Genomic DNA, 16,778 nt, shown 5'->3' on the forward strand with positions numbered 1-16,778 from the left:
AAAAATGTTGTATAGAGCTTTTATCTTGTGGCCAATTCCCTCAAGTGATGTCACAAAGACATACAGCATTTATAGAGGCTGATACGGGTCATTTCTGGTTTATGTGTATTCCGAATGTATATGTGGTCCATACAAACATCTTCTCTCTTTGTTTTCTATAGAAATAAAATAGCCCAGTCATAGCCATAGGTACAATTTGCATAATTTGTCAGTGTGCTCACTCTTCACCTGACATGACAATGTTGTCAAGTGTGTCAATGTTTCCTATGCCTGTTATTGTCACATTGCATATGAATGTACTTTATCATTGCCATAAGTGTGTCATCACTTCCTGATTGAAGTATTCACACGTACAACATATTCATTCTCATTTACCATCATAAATCAATATAAAAAAGGCACACAGTAGTACTGGATTTTAGCATAGGTCCTTCTACACGTAGCTTTTCTCCCATACTGTGGAAGTAACATGAAAAATGCAGCATTAAGCCTGTGAATATGTACACACTGTACATATTGATGCTGGATTCATGATGACGGTATGAAGTGAAATGACTGTGTATGGATTACGCTGAACTTAAGATTATGGCGCCAAAACATGAAAAATGAGCTTCTCTTTCTTAAAATACAGTTTTATTTGTGAATTTACACTGATTAGCAATACATCTAAAAGCAACTCCATTAGATAACCATTTATATAGGATTTTCACAGGTCACAAAGTAGCTTGGCTCATCCTGGCATGCCAAAGCAAAACTTTTTTTTTTTTTTTTTAAACAGAAAAAAAGTGGATAGAGAGGCATTAGTAAAGCAAGGTGCAAACAAAAAAACAGAAGAGGAGAAAATAGAAAGGATGCAATGCACATTCAATTCATTTGGGAGCAATTTCTGCTCTTAATATTGTTATATTGAAAAAAAAAAAAAGCCTAGTGCTCTTTGCAAACTAAAAAAAAAAAATAAAAAAAGTGTACTGCAATACAAATGGGGGATGAAAGAAAGAAGAGGTTTCCAGGAGGAGAGATGGTATGAAAGAAAGAAAAAAACCAGTTTTGTGTGATAAAAACATGGTGAGTTAGTGCCAAGTTGTCTTTACCCTCTGCTCCGTCTCTACTGCACACACATACACACTTCCATTTCCACCATCTCTCAGTTGCGTGACCTCAGTTGTTGCTTGGAGCCAAAAGCTATCGTTTAACAGCTAAAGATGTGTCCCTAAACCCTCCCTCCCTCCAAATCCAATACTTCACATTGCTAGCTGGGATATTGGTACATCTGGTTAAACTGCAGGGGGGCAGGGGTATGTAGCAACCCATCACACTTTGGCTTTGCAGAGTTCAACTGCGGGTCACTTACTAGAGAAATTACAAGAGGGCAAACCTTTAGAAACTGAAATGACGACCGAGTTCAAAGAGAGAGAGAGAGAGAGGAAACCGTCCAGTTCCATGACGATATAAATGGCAAATCAAAGCATAGAGGTGCAGCTGATGTGAGCGCAGCTACTGGTTAGACAACGTTTTTGGGAGCCTGAGGGGTGTGGCTGCAGTCATCGGGGGGATTTAACAGAAGTCTTGATAGCATCCTTGACGCCCGAGCGGGCAGGCGAGAATCGCAACCCTTGTCTCATTATTAACAAAACAAGAAATTACAATATGGCTTTAAAACACACACACACACACACATACATACACACACACATACACAGCCGTCACTGCTCCACACTCCACGGCCCATGATTCTCAACTCAGCTGGCGACAGCAGATAGCTTAACAAAGTATTTCAGCACTACACTTGTGTTTTGTTGGGTTTTTTTTTTTGCTTGTTTTGTTTGTTTTTTGTGTGTGTGTGTTTTTGTTGACTTGAGAAACCAAGCTCTTTTCATGTGTGATACCAACGAAAGCGATTTCATCACCAATGAAAACTTTTCTTTCCATCTTCACACGACTCACTTTCCGGGTCCTGAACTTGCTCCATGCCTTGCTTGCTACTTGCACAACTTTTACCAAATACTTCACAATCTCCTTCACTGGTGAAACCACCTGCAACTGAAATTTGTTATATACCACAAGAAAAGTGCAGCACATAAAAATAAAAAATATATCGTTAAAAATCTATAGCCATCAAATCCAGTTTTCATATATTTGTTATAAAGTAAATTTGTGTACTCTGAAGATTAGAATATAATTTGAGAAACCAGGCATCACTACAGAACACAGTCAGCCATATAAATTCAGTTCTCGCAAGAAGAGAAAACATGCGTAACATCTGTGTTCTCTGTAGAAGCTTACAAATGAGTACAAAACAGAGGTGACTAATCCCAAATGTGTGCTCAATAAAAAACTCTAATTTCATGAGATGATAAACTAGACGCAACAGTGACGCTTTCCTAAAATGAGATGTTTTTTTTTTCATTCTTTCATTTAGGTTTGGCAAAAAACAAAGAAAAAAATTAAAAACAAAAACAGTGAGATGAAGAGGAGAAGATACGAAAATGCTACATAATAATTCAGAGTGGGTCAGTATCAACTTAACTGCGACTTCCAGTCTTCATCCTCGCTGTCTAGTTCGCTGCAGTAACCCTTTAATTCATCTGCAGCTCAGCCACACAAAGCTGAAATGAAGGTTTGCATCAGAAGCCTGCATTTAAAAAAAAAAAAAAAGAAGCTTGAAGAGTATGAGAGAGTGAGGTGGAGAGCAAACCTCTCTCTCGGTAAATAATATCAACTAGTTTTCTGAGACCAATTTTCCAGTGTGATTTCAAATTTCATGTGGCCTCTCTGTTCCCTACGCAGAGTCACCTAAAAAGAACGGGGAGCAAAAAAACCAAAAGACAAAGGAAGGTTCTGTTTGACTTGTGCCGTTTTACATCATTTCAGAAAATGATTTCGATGCAGCAAGTGTGCGATGGGGTTACGAGTTCTGGTTCAGATGACACTCGGAGCCCTGATGGAGAACTGATCTGGTGTGGAGACACTCAACACCTGCCTTTAGTCGCCCTACATCTGCTGCAGTTTTAATTTGCGGACTCACATAACCACCCTCCAAAACATTCATGTCTTTTTTTTTTGCAGGATATACTTTTTTCCTCTTTTGTTACCAACCAATTCATGGAATTTCTGGAACACTCTTCTTCTTCTACCTTTTTCACATAAAACTTTTTGTTAAAAAAAAAAAATTAAAACAAAAAAACAAACATTGAAAACAGAGGCAAAATAAAAACATGGACATTAAACAGAAGAGGTGGCTGCCGCCCCTCTTTCTTCTTCTACACAGACAGTCTTCCTGCCTGCCACCCCCCGGACGCCTGCTCGTTCTCAGGCCTCTGTCTTCTCTTTCTTTTTGTTCTTCTTCAGGAACGACGGGGTGCGGAACTTCTTCTTCTTTTTAGTGTTGGGGGACTTGGAGGGTGAGCTCTCTGGGGACAGCGCCTCCTCGATCTTTTCGCCAGAGCGCACTGTGATCTCCATGCTCTCCACGCTGGTGGTCAGCTGGCTGACGCGCTTGGACAGCTCCTCGTCCACGTCGCCGTGGTTCTCTTTGCCGTTCATCAGGCCCGTGTGGTTCTCTGAGGGAGGAAGGGATGGAGGCAGGGAGGAGAAGTGAGGGACAAATCTAATTCTGCAATGCGCATCTTTTTAATAGAGAACACCCACAACTTAGGAGCAACCATTTGACTTATCGTTCTCATTGATAGTTAGAATTACAGAGTGCTGATTTGTTACTTATGTGGAGTGAATCATTAGCAAAACGACCATTTCCAGGTTTTCCTGCTATTTTGTCCTCCCCCTGAACGTCTCTCTGTCTCCTAAATAAAATATAAATATAAAACGCCAGCCTCTGCCGTCCCTGCTCTGCCACACAAACTAACTGCATTTGAACTGAGTGTTGAACTTCCGCTCACACAGACTCTCTCTCTGTCCCCGTGCTCTACATATTTCATAATATCTCTGCGTAAAACCCCGGTGACCCAATAGCCCAGAGAGCCTGTCCTCCTTTAAGGAGCTTTGAACAGTGCACTACGCCCACTCCGTTAATAACTGTTCACATAACGGGCCTGCTGGTGTCACATCCTTTTCTCCGGGGTTGCAAATGCAGGTTAAGGAATGCAGGGCGCCAGTATCCCGTTACTGTGCTAAAGCAAGAACACAGTGACGACTTGCTGGGCCAACACAAACACACTCACACAGAGCAACATTCAGAAGAAGCCTGCACAACAACTGACTGGATTTCAACACGCCAACTCACTGACCTCACAGAGGTGGTGTCAGAAAAAAAAAAGCCACTGTCCTGTGGTGGGTAAAATGCTGTTGCTCACTGTGTTTGTTCAGGAGGGAAGGTGGCAGGAAGTCAATTCCACAGTGTCATTATTTACAACTTGTAAAGAGGCCTCTATGAGCTCTCTCTGTATAGGAGGTACACCAAAATATGTGTACACATGTGAACAGACAGTTTAGCAGTAACTCGCTGGTTCAGCTACATTCATATTGGCAGTGACTCAAACAGCTGCATTTTTCAACTATTCTTATTCTTTCATTAAACTGCTAACAAGGATGTGAATGTTTTGTCGAGGACAGGTTTAAAAAAGAACAAACATCTGGCTATCACTAAATGTTAATACATAAGGTGTCAGTTATTCATAAATACTGATTATTGAGGTGGACGTTCATTATTATTGCAGATGCAACGCTCATTGTTCAAAGCTGCAGCACAAATCATTAGTTTTGGCATAGCATTCTGAGCTTTTAGTTAATTCACTCCAGATAAGCACTCTCATGCACACACATCTTATCTTAAAGACACATAAAAAAGCAAAGTGTGAAAAGTGCTGCCGTCTCACAGTCAGTGATACCTTCTTTAGCTGGAGTGCTTTGTGGGGACTGGGTGAGAGACAGAGACTGAGAGAGAGTGGAGCCGTCGTCGGAGGTTAGCTCGTGCTCTCCATCTGCAGGGAGGATGGAGTGGGGTGGGGGTGAGGGACGAGAGGATTGCAGGGTGGTGTAGGAGATTGAAGTAGTGGGATGACAGCAGGATGAGAGGCAGGTGGGGGTGGGGTGAGGGATTTGCGATGAAGGGTCAGATGGGGGTGAGGGAGAGGGGAGAGATTAGTGGTAACACACACATGTTAGAATCGGGCCATGCACAGCTGCATTTTCACATCATTTCCAAAATCCTTGTCTGCTGATCGTCAGGCTGCCCAAGTGGCATCCCACACTTGTAGTGTTTCATTTGTGATTCTCATGGCAGCACTACCTATACTCGCTATGAAATGATGAAATAAGGATGATTTAACCTTTCCCCATATGAGGAGTTTTAATGTCCATGAGCACATTTAGGTTTCTTGATCTTGTACTTAGCTTTGTTATCTGTAGCCTGATAAAAACATCTTCTTTTAAAACAACTTGTCTAAGAACAGTAAATATCATAGTTCCAGCTCAGCATTAGTAGCTTCATTAGTTTTGAACACAGATTAGCGTGAAGAAATGACATTCTCTTATCTCTTCAGCACATTCAGGGTTACACATTCAGTCGGCTGAGGCGTCACAGACATTTACAACTCCTTCACTCGCAGCAGTGACAGTGTTCACATGTTCTCTATGTGTGGTATGCAGATTTTTAAAAAAGCTTATGTGGAGAATCTTCTGCGAGAGCTGCGTCTTTTTGAAAGCAGCTCAAACACATAAATGTGCACCTTAACATCGTATGCGCTTTGACTGGCATCAGTTTAGACATTAAAAAAAATAGAGAAAGTGGACTGGACTCTAATCACAGGTCAGAGCTACAAGAGTGTGTGTGTGTGTGTGTGTGTGTGTGTGCATTTGTGTATGTGTGTGTGCAGAGTTCAGGCTTGAATCAGGCCGTTCCAGACGGTCTCCAGCTTGCATCCAGATTGGTCACCGGGGATTCATGGGGCTATGGGGGCAACAGTGTCATAGTAACGGGCTCTGCTCATGTGGCAGGCGTGAAGACCTGCTGTCTGTTCAGTCTGCCATCTTAGTCACACTGGCCTCTCCCATCGCGCCCATAAGAACATTTGGACCTTTCCATAAACATGTACGGACACATAAGCGAATACACACATTTGTGTGGCCCAGCGGGTCAGGAGCTCTGCACAACCCCCATTTACTATCTGTTCACTATTGATTTTTTCCCCTGCCTCTCTGAAAGGCAGCGGGGCCGAGGGCTAATATGATTTACACTGACCATTCTGTGTGGGTGTGTGTGTGCAAACACAAGGTAATGCAAATAAAGGCATCAATAGTGTCCAGGGGGACAAGCCCTCCTGTTAAAAGCTATATGGCTGTGCACGTGTGTGATACCCAAGGCAGTGTGTTCGAATATTGGAGTGTCCGGTGGGACTGCTGCTACCAAAACAGGGCTACATATACACGTTGGGTGGATAAGTCCCCATAGGGACTTCAGACTGGATTGTTGGCTGACAAGTCTTTCACTGTGTGTGTGTGTGTGTGTGTGTGTGTGTGTGTGTGTGTGTGTAGTCCATATGTCTCTCAGTGTGACTGGGCTCTTGCCGTGTTTGCAAGTCGAGCGTCTGCAAGTCTGAACACCTACGAACATTGGTGAATTCATAGACTGGCGTGTGTGAGCCTGCGTGTTTGTTTAAGTGTGTGTATTTGTGTGTCGTACCACTGAGGCCCAGTTGCCGCCTCTCCACGTTTTTGCGATACTCCTCCAATTCCTTCTCTGACAGCTCACTGAAAGGGTTGGGAGGCAGCGGAGCCATCTGCTCCTCCTCTGTGGGCACGTATGGCTGGGCAGGACACAGAGAGAAGGGTGAGCATGGGAGCACATACACACACACACATTTTTGTATGGCAGTCAGTGTGAGGACACTCATTGACATAATGCATTACCTAACCCCCTACTGTTGCGTAGGCCATGCTAATCTAGTCTGTTTCAATTTTTTATTTATTTCATGTACTGCGTTACCCTAACCATCACAACCAAGGGCCTCAGCCTAAGCTTTACCCCTAACCCTAAAACCTAGCCTCAATCCCAAAATTGCTCTTTAAACACCCCTTTTATTGTGAGGTAAAAATGTCCTCACTTTAAAGGTTAAAAATTCATGCTGGTTAAAAATTCATTCACAATGAACCATGCCATACAAACACACACACAGCCGCTGTGTCTGAGTTGGACGTTCATTACCGAATGACTAAGCGTGCTCATATAAAGTTAAACTTAAAAAAAAAGAAGTGTCGACCACATCACACAGAACTCATCTAATCACCGACTCTAATCACTGAATTTCGTATCCAATTAGTCAGCGCACCCTGACAACTTTATAGCAGACTGGAGAAAATAATCACAGCAAATGCATGACACACAGCCTAATTACACACACAGCACGAGCACCATCATACCCACAAAACAAGTCACACACATGCAAGGGAAACACACATCTCCTAAAGACTGTCTGCCTAGGTTTGTGCCCCGAGGACTGTCATGCCCCAACACACGACTCACACATGGGAACAGATGAGTGCAAATAGATGTTTGAAGTAGAAACAACACTTCATAAATTCAGTACCAATCTTACAACACAGCTCTGATGAACACATGCAGTGTCAAACAAAACTCAAATGAAAAGACCACTGCAAACAGGAACAGTATGAAAAGCACTTATTTACCAGGACTTTTATCTGCACCAGATCCTTCAAAACAAGACACCAACCACAAAACAGTCAGTATCAAAACTTTTGAACTTGGGTCCTTCATGTGTTGGTTGTATCTGTTTCATCATTTGTCTGTCCTGTATCTGCACAACGTGCTCATTTACCTCCACCTAGTGGTCTACAGCTGCAATTATCTGGCTGAACACAGTGACGGTGAACACTGACACTAAGATTTCTTCTCATCAGCTTAACTGACATGTCGTTGGCTCTCTTCCTCGCTTTGTTGCACCGGGGAAATCTTAAAGCTGAATCGGGCACCATCAGTTCAGGGAGTTCAGTACAAATTGAGCAGATGTTTAATCAGCCGGCGTAGCTGAAAACACCTTTGAGTTATTGCTCAATAAACAAGTAATGAGGGAAATCCGTGTTTGATTGCTCTTCCTTCCCTTAGAGGAGTAGAGCAGGAACTGCTAACGTTGTGAAATCAAACTATAAAGGTAATGTCTTTAACTGCTGAAAACAAAATAAAACCAACTAATAAGCATTTGATGTTGTGGTTTTATTTTATTTAAATTTTGTGACTCTCCAGCTGCTCTCTAACCGGTTCCTCCTATATCACCAGTTATTCCTTAATAATGCAAAACCTTGTGCATTTCTCCTTTTACTGTTTGTGTCTGATCGAGTGCAGCACATCCTCACCCGTCGTGGTTCGTCCACAGGGATTCCTGCAAGGTGCTGAGAGCGTGGCCCTGACGTCATCACGTCAAACCGGTTCTGCTCTCTGATCTGTAATAGGACAAAACACACACAGCGTCACCAGGTGGCAGTAGCTAATTATCTTCTGGTGTAAGCGTTTGTTAATCACCACTAATTGTACAGTGGAGGTGACACAGAGAACTTGTTTACATGTAACAATCATTTACACTGACTGTGAGAAACATGTCAGACTCACTTTGTTCCTCTTCTCCAGCACCTCTGTGGGGTCTGTGTTGAGAGGGACGAACTGATTGGGGTCCTCGATCCGGATCGGGGTTCCTGTCTCCTCTGCCTTCATCCACTTTAAAACAAAGAAGGTGAGGACAAGTTAGATCAAATCTGTTTGCACACTTTAAAAAAGAAGACTGAGACACAAAACCTTAACTAATGAGGTCAGTTTTCACCAACTCCTCGTCTCTGTCGTCATTAGATGCGTGTTATTGGTCACTTGGTGTCCCTTCAATATTATTTTGTCATCATGTGTCTGTTTTTGAACTGTGTGGTTGCTTTACACCCTTGTGGTCATTACCAGAGTTCTTTGACTTTTAAACAAGTAATATGAACAGTCACTTCACACAGAGACTCAGGTACGGGGCCCGCTGGTCTGTGTTGTGCCTCGAGCCTGCATCTGAATGGTAAATTTGGTTATCCTTTGATCAGCCAGTAGATGGCGATCTAGTATCAAGTTTAAAACGAGCAGCTGACTCCAGTCTAAACATGTCAGTGCTGATGGAGAATAAACTGAATGACAAGTCAGATCATGACACATGCTGTGTCACTGTTTACATTTATGATAGTCATCTTAAGTCACATTTACATATGTGCAGTCTGTTAGGAAGCAACACTGAAATCTGTTGTGCCACTTGTCAGTTTTTTAAATATGCAAAGCTGATCTTAAATTCCCACTTTGTGTTCACACACACTGCTCACCGTGGTCGTCCGGCTGCTGTAGCGCTCCTCTCCGCCCTCCACGCTGACCTTGGTGTAGCTGTTGGGCGAGTTGAGCCAGCGCGTCTTCTCCCTCTGCTGTCGCTGCTGCAGGAACTTGAATGGCAGCCGTGTGGCCACACCGTCTCCATCCTCCTCGAATGTAAATGCCGTGACAGTGGCAGGAATCTCCACGTCGCTCTTGTGCCTTGGCTTCTCGCGGACAATGGGGTGCCTGTAGGCGTAACCCGTCCTGTAGCCCTGCAGCAGGAAATAAGATCACACTTAGTTTGCTTTCTTTAATGTGAAATGATTTGGTTTGTTTAGGTTTACAATGACGAGCACACAAACCGTGTTGTCTCACACGAAGCTTATTTATAAATCTGTTCTTGCTGCAGCATGTTTAAGTATCTAATGCTTTTCATTAAAAGGTCTTAGATAACAGCTTAGACCGTGGTTATAATTGTACATATGTGAAAGCTGCTAATCCAGTTTTTTTTTGTTTTTTTGTTTTTACCCCCACAGAGACTGAGTTTGAAGAAGAAATGAGCATTTATTCCTGTAATGTTGGCTGAGCTGCTGGTTTCACAGTTAGTCAAATGGAAAGGAAAAATAGAAACAGAGCTGTGACCGCAGGGATTCTGGCAGCACAGAGGACAGAGTCAGAGTTGTTTCCTGTCTGACCCGCTCTCTCTCTCTCGCCCCTCTGCTCTTTATCCCCGTCTCTCCTTCTCTCTTCACCCTCCCTCTGTCGCTGTCCTCTCACATGCTTTGATTATTTTTCAGACATTTTTCCACACACAGCCTGACAGTCAAGTTCCGGCCTTTTGTGTGTTTCTTCTTCTTCTTTTTTTTTTTCCTATTCAACTCATCCTATCCAGAAACAGCAAACTGCCTTGGCATGCTCCCTTTCCTGCAACATCAACATTTATATTCAGACATTTCTGCTCATTTATAGCCGGAAGCTTGATGCATTTTTATCCTGGTTGTTAAAGGAAACAGCGTGAAACTACATTTTCGCCCTGCTCATTCTTGTCACCATGGCTCGTCTTGTGCGTAAACCGAGAGCTTAACTGATGCAAATGCTGTGTTGAAAAGGCGTGAGAGAAAGAGCGATGGTCGGAAAGTAGAGGAGTCTCAATACGCGGAGAGGAAGTGGTGCATCAAGGAGGAAAGAGCAGAAGAATAGAGATGAACCTGGCAGAAACAGGAGGAAAGCCCTACAGAGATTGACACAGCTGCTTTTTCCGATGATGCAAAATGATTATTTATTAATTATCACTACTTGACCCAACTCTCAATGCGTGTTGCAATGTGTGTTTTCTCTGTCAATATATTTGTGTCAAATGTGCAAATCTCCCTTCAACGTATGTGGACTCACCAGATTATCCAGCATCCTCATCAGAGATTCAAACTCCAGCTCCCCAATTTTCCACTTATGCTGTCCACCCATGTTCACATCGCCCGCAGTGGCCACATCGAAAACGCGGGTTTTGTATTTCTCCTGGTCCAGCACAATCAGGTTGTCCACGCCACCAGCGCACGAGATGGCGTTCACCTAAATCCACACAGCGAGGACAGAGACACAAGATTTGTGGCATTAGATGATCCACGTAAAATCAGAACACGCAACTAATTTCTTATCAATTATCAATATACAAGAAAGATGCCAAAACCAAAATGAGACACTCCTCAATCTAAAGCTCCCACATCACCAAGGAATATACAGTACAGGGCATTCAACCAACATGGTTGGGGGATTTGTTTATTAAAAAAAAATAAGCTGGGCTTTGCAGGATGGATTAATGTTTTCTTTTGCTTGACTAGGGAGAGTCAATAAGGAGATTTTGTATGCCTGTTACACAGGGGACACAGCAACATCACTAAAATCCACCATATTTACAAGTGAACACAAAGACGGGCAAGGATTCAACTGCAAAACATCAGTGACAGCTGCAAGCTACACGTGAGTGTTACTGCCTTTATCAACCATGTTCATGTGAATTGATTGTAAACGGGATGCTACTTCACTATGTGTGTGTGTGTGTGTGTGTGTGTGTGTGTGTGTGTGTGTGTGTGTTCTACCTGAATTTCGCAGGCATACTGGGCATTATAGATGTAGTGAAAGGCCTCTTCGATGGTCTCCCCGAGAGCGACCACGCCGTGATTCCTCAGCACCAAAACCTGCAACACACACACACAGAAATAGTGTTTAGTGGTTCAGTTTCTATGTAACTGTAAAAGTATACGACAGGTCCTTTATTTAATAAGTAATACAAAACATTTCTGATTGCTTATGTCAACAAGGGTTGGGCGGCTGTATGATGACAGCAGGACCTGGCGAGCGGCTAGTGGAGGAAAATCCCAGATTTCTTTTGGCAATTTCAATTCTGTTAAATTGTGAGTTATTATTTTAAGCCAATTGCAAGACAATCACAGGGTGAAACATGTGCAGGGACACAAATGAGGAGGTGCACGAGGCAACCTGAGCAAAGCACAAATTTCAACAGGATGTTCTGGTTTGATTGTCTTGCTACTGTTTACTATTTGAAAAAACACCACACCCTGATAATAGGTCATTTTCTTTTTCTTCGCTGCAAGGGCAAGATATAAAAACATCCTTTGCTTGATTATAAAAAAAAAAAAACTGCTTCATGTGAGACTCCAGTTGAAATATTTCTTAAATGTTAACCTCTGTTGATATTTATTATATTATTATTAATTTACCCTGCTGTACAGGGTCTGGATCAAAGACAGTATGTAGTATAACGTATTACCCAAAATGTGAAAAGAAAGAGACCTTGCTCAGTGCTTAGTTTTCTTATTTCCCTCTCCTACCTTTGCTGTGGGGCCCAGGGCCTTCTGCAGCTCTCTGCGCTCCTCCTGATCATCCAAGCTGCCCTGGTAGCTGTAGTAGGCAATGTCACCCAGGATCAGTGCCTCTTGAGAAATGGGCAGAATGCCGCACTTCATAGACGACACCTGAAGCAGAAGAAAGCAGCAAAGACATATGAGGTAAAAAGCTTTGACAGATAGATCACAGTCGTTCCATTGTTTATCTGCAGCTGATCTTTCTCTCAGCTACTTTTCATGTGATGAATAAAATGAAACTCTGTACTTCTGTGATGTCTCCTTATTGTTGCTGCACTGCAGAACGCACATTACAATATCTACAATATCTATTTCTAGAAAATTACTCGGATTTAGTTGTGGTGTCAAGGTCTGTTTCAGTGATATAATTACAACCTTAGCTGAGAGAACTCATCTCAACATGTAGTATCTGACTATATTACCTGATAAAGGCTGCTTGCAGGACAGGTTTAACTGTTTAACTGCACTGTCTGTGAAGTAAACTTACAGCGGCAGTGGCAGGAGTGTGCACATGTATGACACAGCGGATGTCTGGACGCATGGAGTAGATGGCAGCGTGGGGGCTGAAACCTACAGCGTCGATCCTTAGGTTGGTGGAGCCCTGTTCGATCACGTCCCCAATGATGTTGACCTTCACCTGAGGACGACAGCAGAGGAATGTGGATGCTCTGGATGTGGAGCGGGTGGATGTGAAACTAGGAGTGAAAGTGACTGTGTTTACATGCACTTAGGTAACCAGTTTACTCACATCAAGCAAGCAATCTGGGAATAAAGAAATGTATGTATGCAACATTAGACATTTGGAAACTTGTAAAGACAATCTCAAACATAGTCTGTACAAACTTGAAAACACCATCATTTTGATGGCTATCCTGAGGGAGGAGGAGAGCGGAGGGAAACATATCTGCCCTGCAGAGATCAGTGTAATCAAATCTACTCAGGCACTAAAACACATCAGAGACTGACACAAAACCAGATCCATCCTTTACATTCAACCATAGTCATGATCCTCCAACAATGACTACGGAGATAAAGACACAGGTCAAAATCAATGAGCGTGATGACAGGAATCAAATTATCAACGATTGCCCCTCTCTGTCCGCTCCAGGAAATAAACTGGAGCCATACCCAGAAACATAATACAGTTGGGGAATGGACATGATGTCCATTGTTATGACAACTTCATTACCAGCTAGTTAGCAGTTATTAGATTACATGACTGCGGAGAAGAGCGATGGAGGGTAAACAAACACAGAGACCTGGGGGGAAGAGAGTCAGATAACTGGAGAAAAAAGGCAGAATAAAGGCAGAGACAGGAAGTCCATACGTCAGTTCATACATTCAAACTAAAAACTTCGCCCGTGGACCTTGTGTAAAATTGCCCTCATAATAACCACATGTTGTGCTGTAATACTAACCAGAGCCTAAAAGCTCAAGTCCAACTGTGTGAAACAGCATCCATCATATATTGTGACACTAATGGTTCAGCTAGAGCATACTAAATATGTTGTGGGCTTCTTTTTTACCTGCCGAATTTCTGCTGTACTTTACTCCCTGGGAGAAATTGTGCTCCAGGAGTTACATATTACACAGAGGATATTATAGAAATGGCTGTGCGCAACCAATCTCCCTCACCTGCCCCCTTACCGCAAAACTATTGCAACAGGAAATCACACAATGTAAAACATGGAGAAAAGGCATTTCCAAAATGAAAAGGCTGTCTACTGTGGGGCATATTCAGACCTAGAACCTCCACAAGTCTGAGGACCAGCTTTCTACATGTTGGTTTAATTCATTTTTAACTCTACACAGGATTATTATGATGAGCAAATAAATCAGGTTTCTTATTAAATCAGGTTTTTAATTAAATCAGTTTTTTAATTAAATCAGGTTTCTTATTAATTTAGGTTTCTTATCAGCTTATTAAAACACCCGGCTGGAGCTCATAGGTTGCTCGTGATCTTTGGGCCAACTCAAATTGAAAATCCTTGGACATGTCCTGAGAGGAGCTCCGGCTTTTAACAGCCATTTGCATGTTTGGATTTCTGCCTCTCTATTGATCTTTAACCCAACAGATGAAAGTGAATGGCACCAGCCGAGCGTAACTAACCACCGACACCTTTGTGTACACACACTCTCACAGTCGCCGCCAGCTGTCAGATGATTGAACATTGATCGGGTTACATTACGAGTCTAGTACAGTGTCAGCTTGCCCTGTCATGTCCTTGTGTCCAGCAGCCTGTCACACAGCCCTACAGCTGAGAGAGCCACCTGATGAATGTAACGCTTGTAATGATAAAAAGATGCTAAAGGACGTCACGGAAAGCAGAATCACAGAAGTGTGATCGCGTTGGATGATGAGTAGGTGATGAAAATGTGACTCGCTATAGTCCATGTGACTTCTGAACTTCTGACACAAAGTCAATCTCAGTGATTACTCAGATTAGAGCCATGAAATCTAAACTAAACTGCACTCCAGCCTCTCTCTGGTGCTTCAGCCTCTATCCAGCTGACCTCAGCATGGCCTCCAACACGTTATTCTGGATGACTTCCTCTTAATAAATCTGTTCACCTTTGTAAACAGTCAAACTCAACCATCTAACTATGGAAATCACTGGTCTAAAACAGGCTGGGAGAGAAGAAGAGGAGAAGGAGGTTAGAAAGGAACAGCAGCAACAGGCTGGTCTCAAAACACAAATCTGTAAGAGGCTACAGACTACATCAGTCATTTCCATCTCCCGACAGCTGCAGCATTGTGGTCATCAGTGTCACACAGACAACCACAGAAGAGAAGATGTGGTCTAGACGCACAAACTAAAAATACTCTGTTTTAAATTATGTTATATTATGTTTCTAAACCTGAGTCTACATTTACCCTACTGTCTTTTATTATGTCCCTACAGTAAGTAGCTGCTAGCAGAACGTTTCATTGTGAGTTACAAACCTTTTACTATGCTTGACTATGTTTTATTCTAGCTCAGGAAGATTTCCACCAACATGTGGATCATGTTTTTGGTTTTTCAAGTGGTACAAGGTGAATCATTGTTACAGTCACTATAACTCCTTGAGGATTTCACTATACTAAACTATATTAAGGCCAAGACCTTACAAAATCATACAGAAGACCCAGGGCGTGGCACTTACAAAATTCATAAAGAACGTAAATCTGTCTTTAACAGAGATACAATCAATTAGGACTGCTACTAAGGCGAATAAGAAACAAACAAATAAAAGCCCAGAGAAGAATAAGGGAGTATTAAGCCTAAGTCAACAATGAATTTAGTCATTGCAAGGCTTAACTTCAGCAGCAGAGTGAGCTGAACAGTGAAATCTGCCATGTGTGACTACACCCAGCTGTAAACCCACACCTACAGCTGCATCACACAGGTGTTTGTGTGTGTGTTAGCACAGGTGTTTGAGATAAAGTAGGAGAAACTCCAACTAAGCAGAGAGAACAGAGGTCACAAAAAACAGAAGCTGTTAGTCAAGCGCCATCCAAATAAAGAAATATGAGCATGGAAATTTTCTAAAACACTAATGGCGGCTGAAAAACTTTTTTTTTTTATTTTGGACATGTTTCTTTTTCTTGTGAGCACTAGAAAGTATTTCATGCTGAGTGCATCTTTTCACAAAACTTTTTTTTAACTTGATTAAATTGAAAGACGGATTGACATTTATAGCCTTAGTGAGAAATCCCTGCTGTGGGAATATATATATATATATATATATATATATATATATATATATATATATATATATATACATACAGTTTCTTTGTGCTTGGAACATAACAAAAATTTGATTTATCTGTCTATAAATTAAATTAAATTAAATTAAATTTCCTTCATTTGCAAAGTGAATTTGCTTTACTGTGTTAATCTTTCTTACCAGATTTGATGCAGACGCCTCAGCAAATGACAACCCTCTGGGAATAATAAGGATGTGGTCTTGCTCTTTACTGACTCGGCCCTATGAAAAATAAAAAGTGAATTAAGAAGCTGAACAGATTCAGGGATAATGGCAACTGATGTGTTTACAGGCAGCTTATGAAGTGCCATTATTTGAACAAATCAGGTAGGAAGACACAGTGATTAGCTAAAAGACCTTCTCATCATCATCAGTTCTCATTAAACTCTTCTTTCTGTGGCGACTTACTGTGATGTAGGAGTTGGCAAAGTGTGCCCAGCTGAACAGGTCCACCAGTCTGTAAAGACTGGCCAGTTTACAGCGCGTCAGCTTCTCACCCTTCACCATCGTGGTGGATTCTACTCCGTACATGTCGTTGATGGGAGTCACCATCCCCAGACCTAAACACCAGAAGGAACAGAGGTAAACAAAGGGAATAAGGAGAAAACACAATTTAAAAATGATATTTGCAGATAAAGTAGTAGTAGTAGTAATTATATTCTCTTGTTTGAATTCATGTCTACAAAAACAAAATCACTTGATCCGCTTTTATCCTCCAGTCTAAACAACTCTCTATAACCTCTAATCTAATGGTGTATCTAACACATCTGCTTCAATCTCAGACACAGTACAAATGTATGAGTTTGTGGATATTATCCCGACGCTTCCTTGAACTTGGTATGAGTATATTT

General features: G+C 42.1%; 1 protein-coding gene across 5 annotated transcripts in view; it reads right to left on the reverse strand.

Moving 5' to 3' along the window:
• Positions 1-624: 624 nt before the first annotated feature.
• Positions 625-16,778, reverse strand: part of add3a (adducin 3 (gamma) a) — a 76,093-nt gene continuing 59,939 nt past the window's right edge. For 4 of the 5 annotated variants that reach the window (XM_026359174.1, XM_026359172.1, XM_026359173.1 and 1 more), the window contains 12 exons: positions 16,336-16,487; positions 16,069-16,149; positions 12,668-12,817; positions 12,148-12,291; positions 11,395-11,493; positions 10,691-10,867; positions 9,313-9,570; positions 8,579-8,683; positions 8,326-8,412; positions 6,638-6,761; positions 4,845-4,937; positions 625-3,560 (listed from right to left, as the gene is read on the reverse strand). In XM_026359174.1, the coding sequence (XP_026214959.1) occupies positions 3,310-3,560; positions 4,845-4,937; positions 6,638-6,761; positions 8,326-8,412; positions 8,579-8,683; positions 9,313-9,570; positions 10,691-10,867; positions 11,395-11,493; positions 12,148-12,291; positions 12,668-12,817; positions 16,069-16,149; positions 16,336-16,487 (1,721 nt within the window). In that variant the 3' untranslated portion in view covers positions 625-3,309. The remainder of the gene's footprint in view (positions 3,561-4,844; positions 4,938-6,637; positions 6,762-8,325; positions 8,413-8,578; positions 8,684-9,312; positions 9,571-10,690; positions 10,868-11,394; positions 11,494-12,147; positions 12,292-12,667; positions 12,818-16,068; positions 16,150-16,335; positions 16,488-16,778) is intronic. The other variant, XM_026359175.1, reaches the window with a different exon arrangement.

Source organism: Anabas testudineus, chromosome 1 (genome assembly GCF_900324465.2).
Source record: "Anabas testudineus chromosome 1, fAnaTes1.2, whole genome shotgun sequence".
Classification (NCBI taxonomy): Eukaryota; Metazoa; Chordata; class Actinopteri; order Anabantiformes; family Anabantidae; genus Anabas; species Anabas testudineus.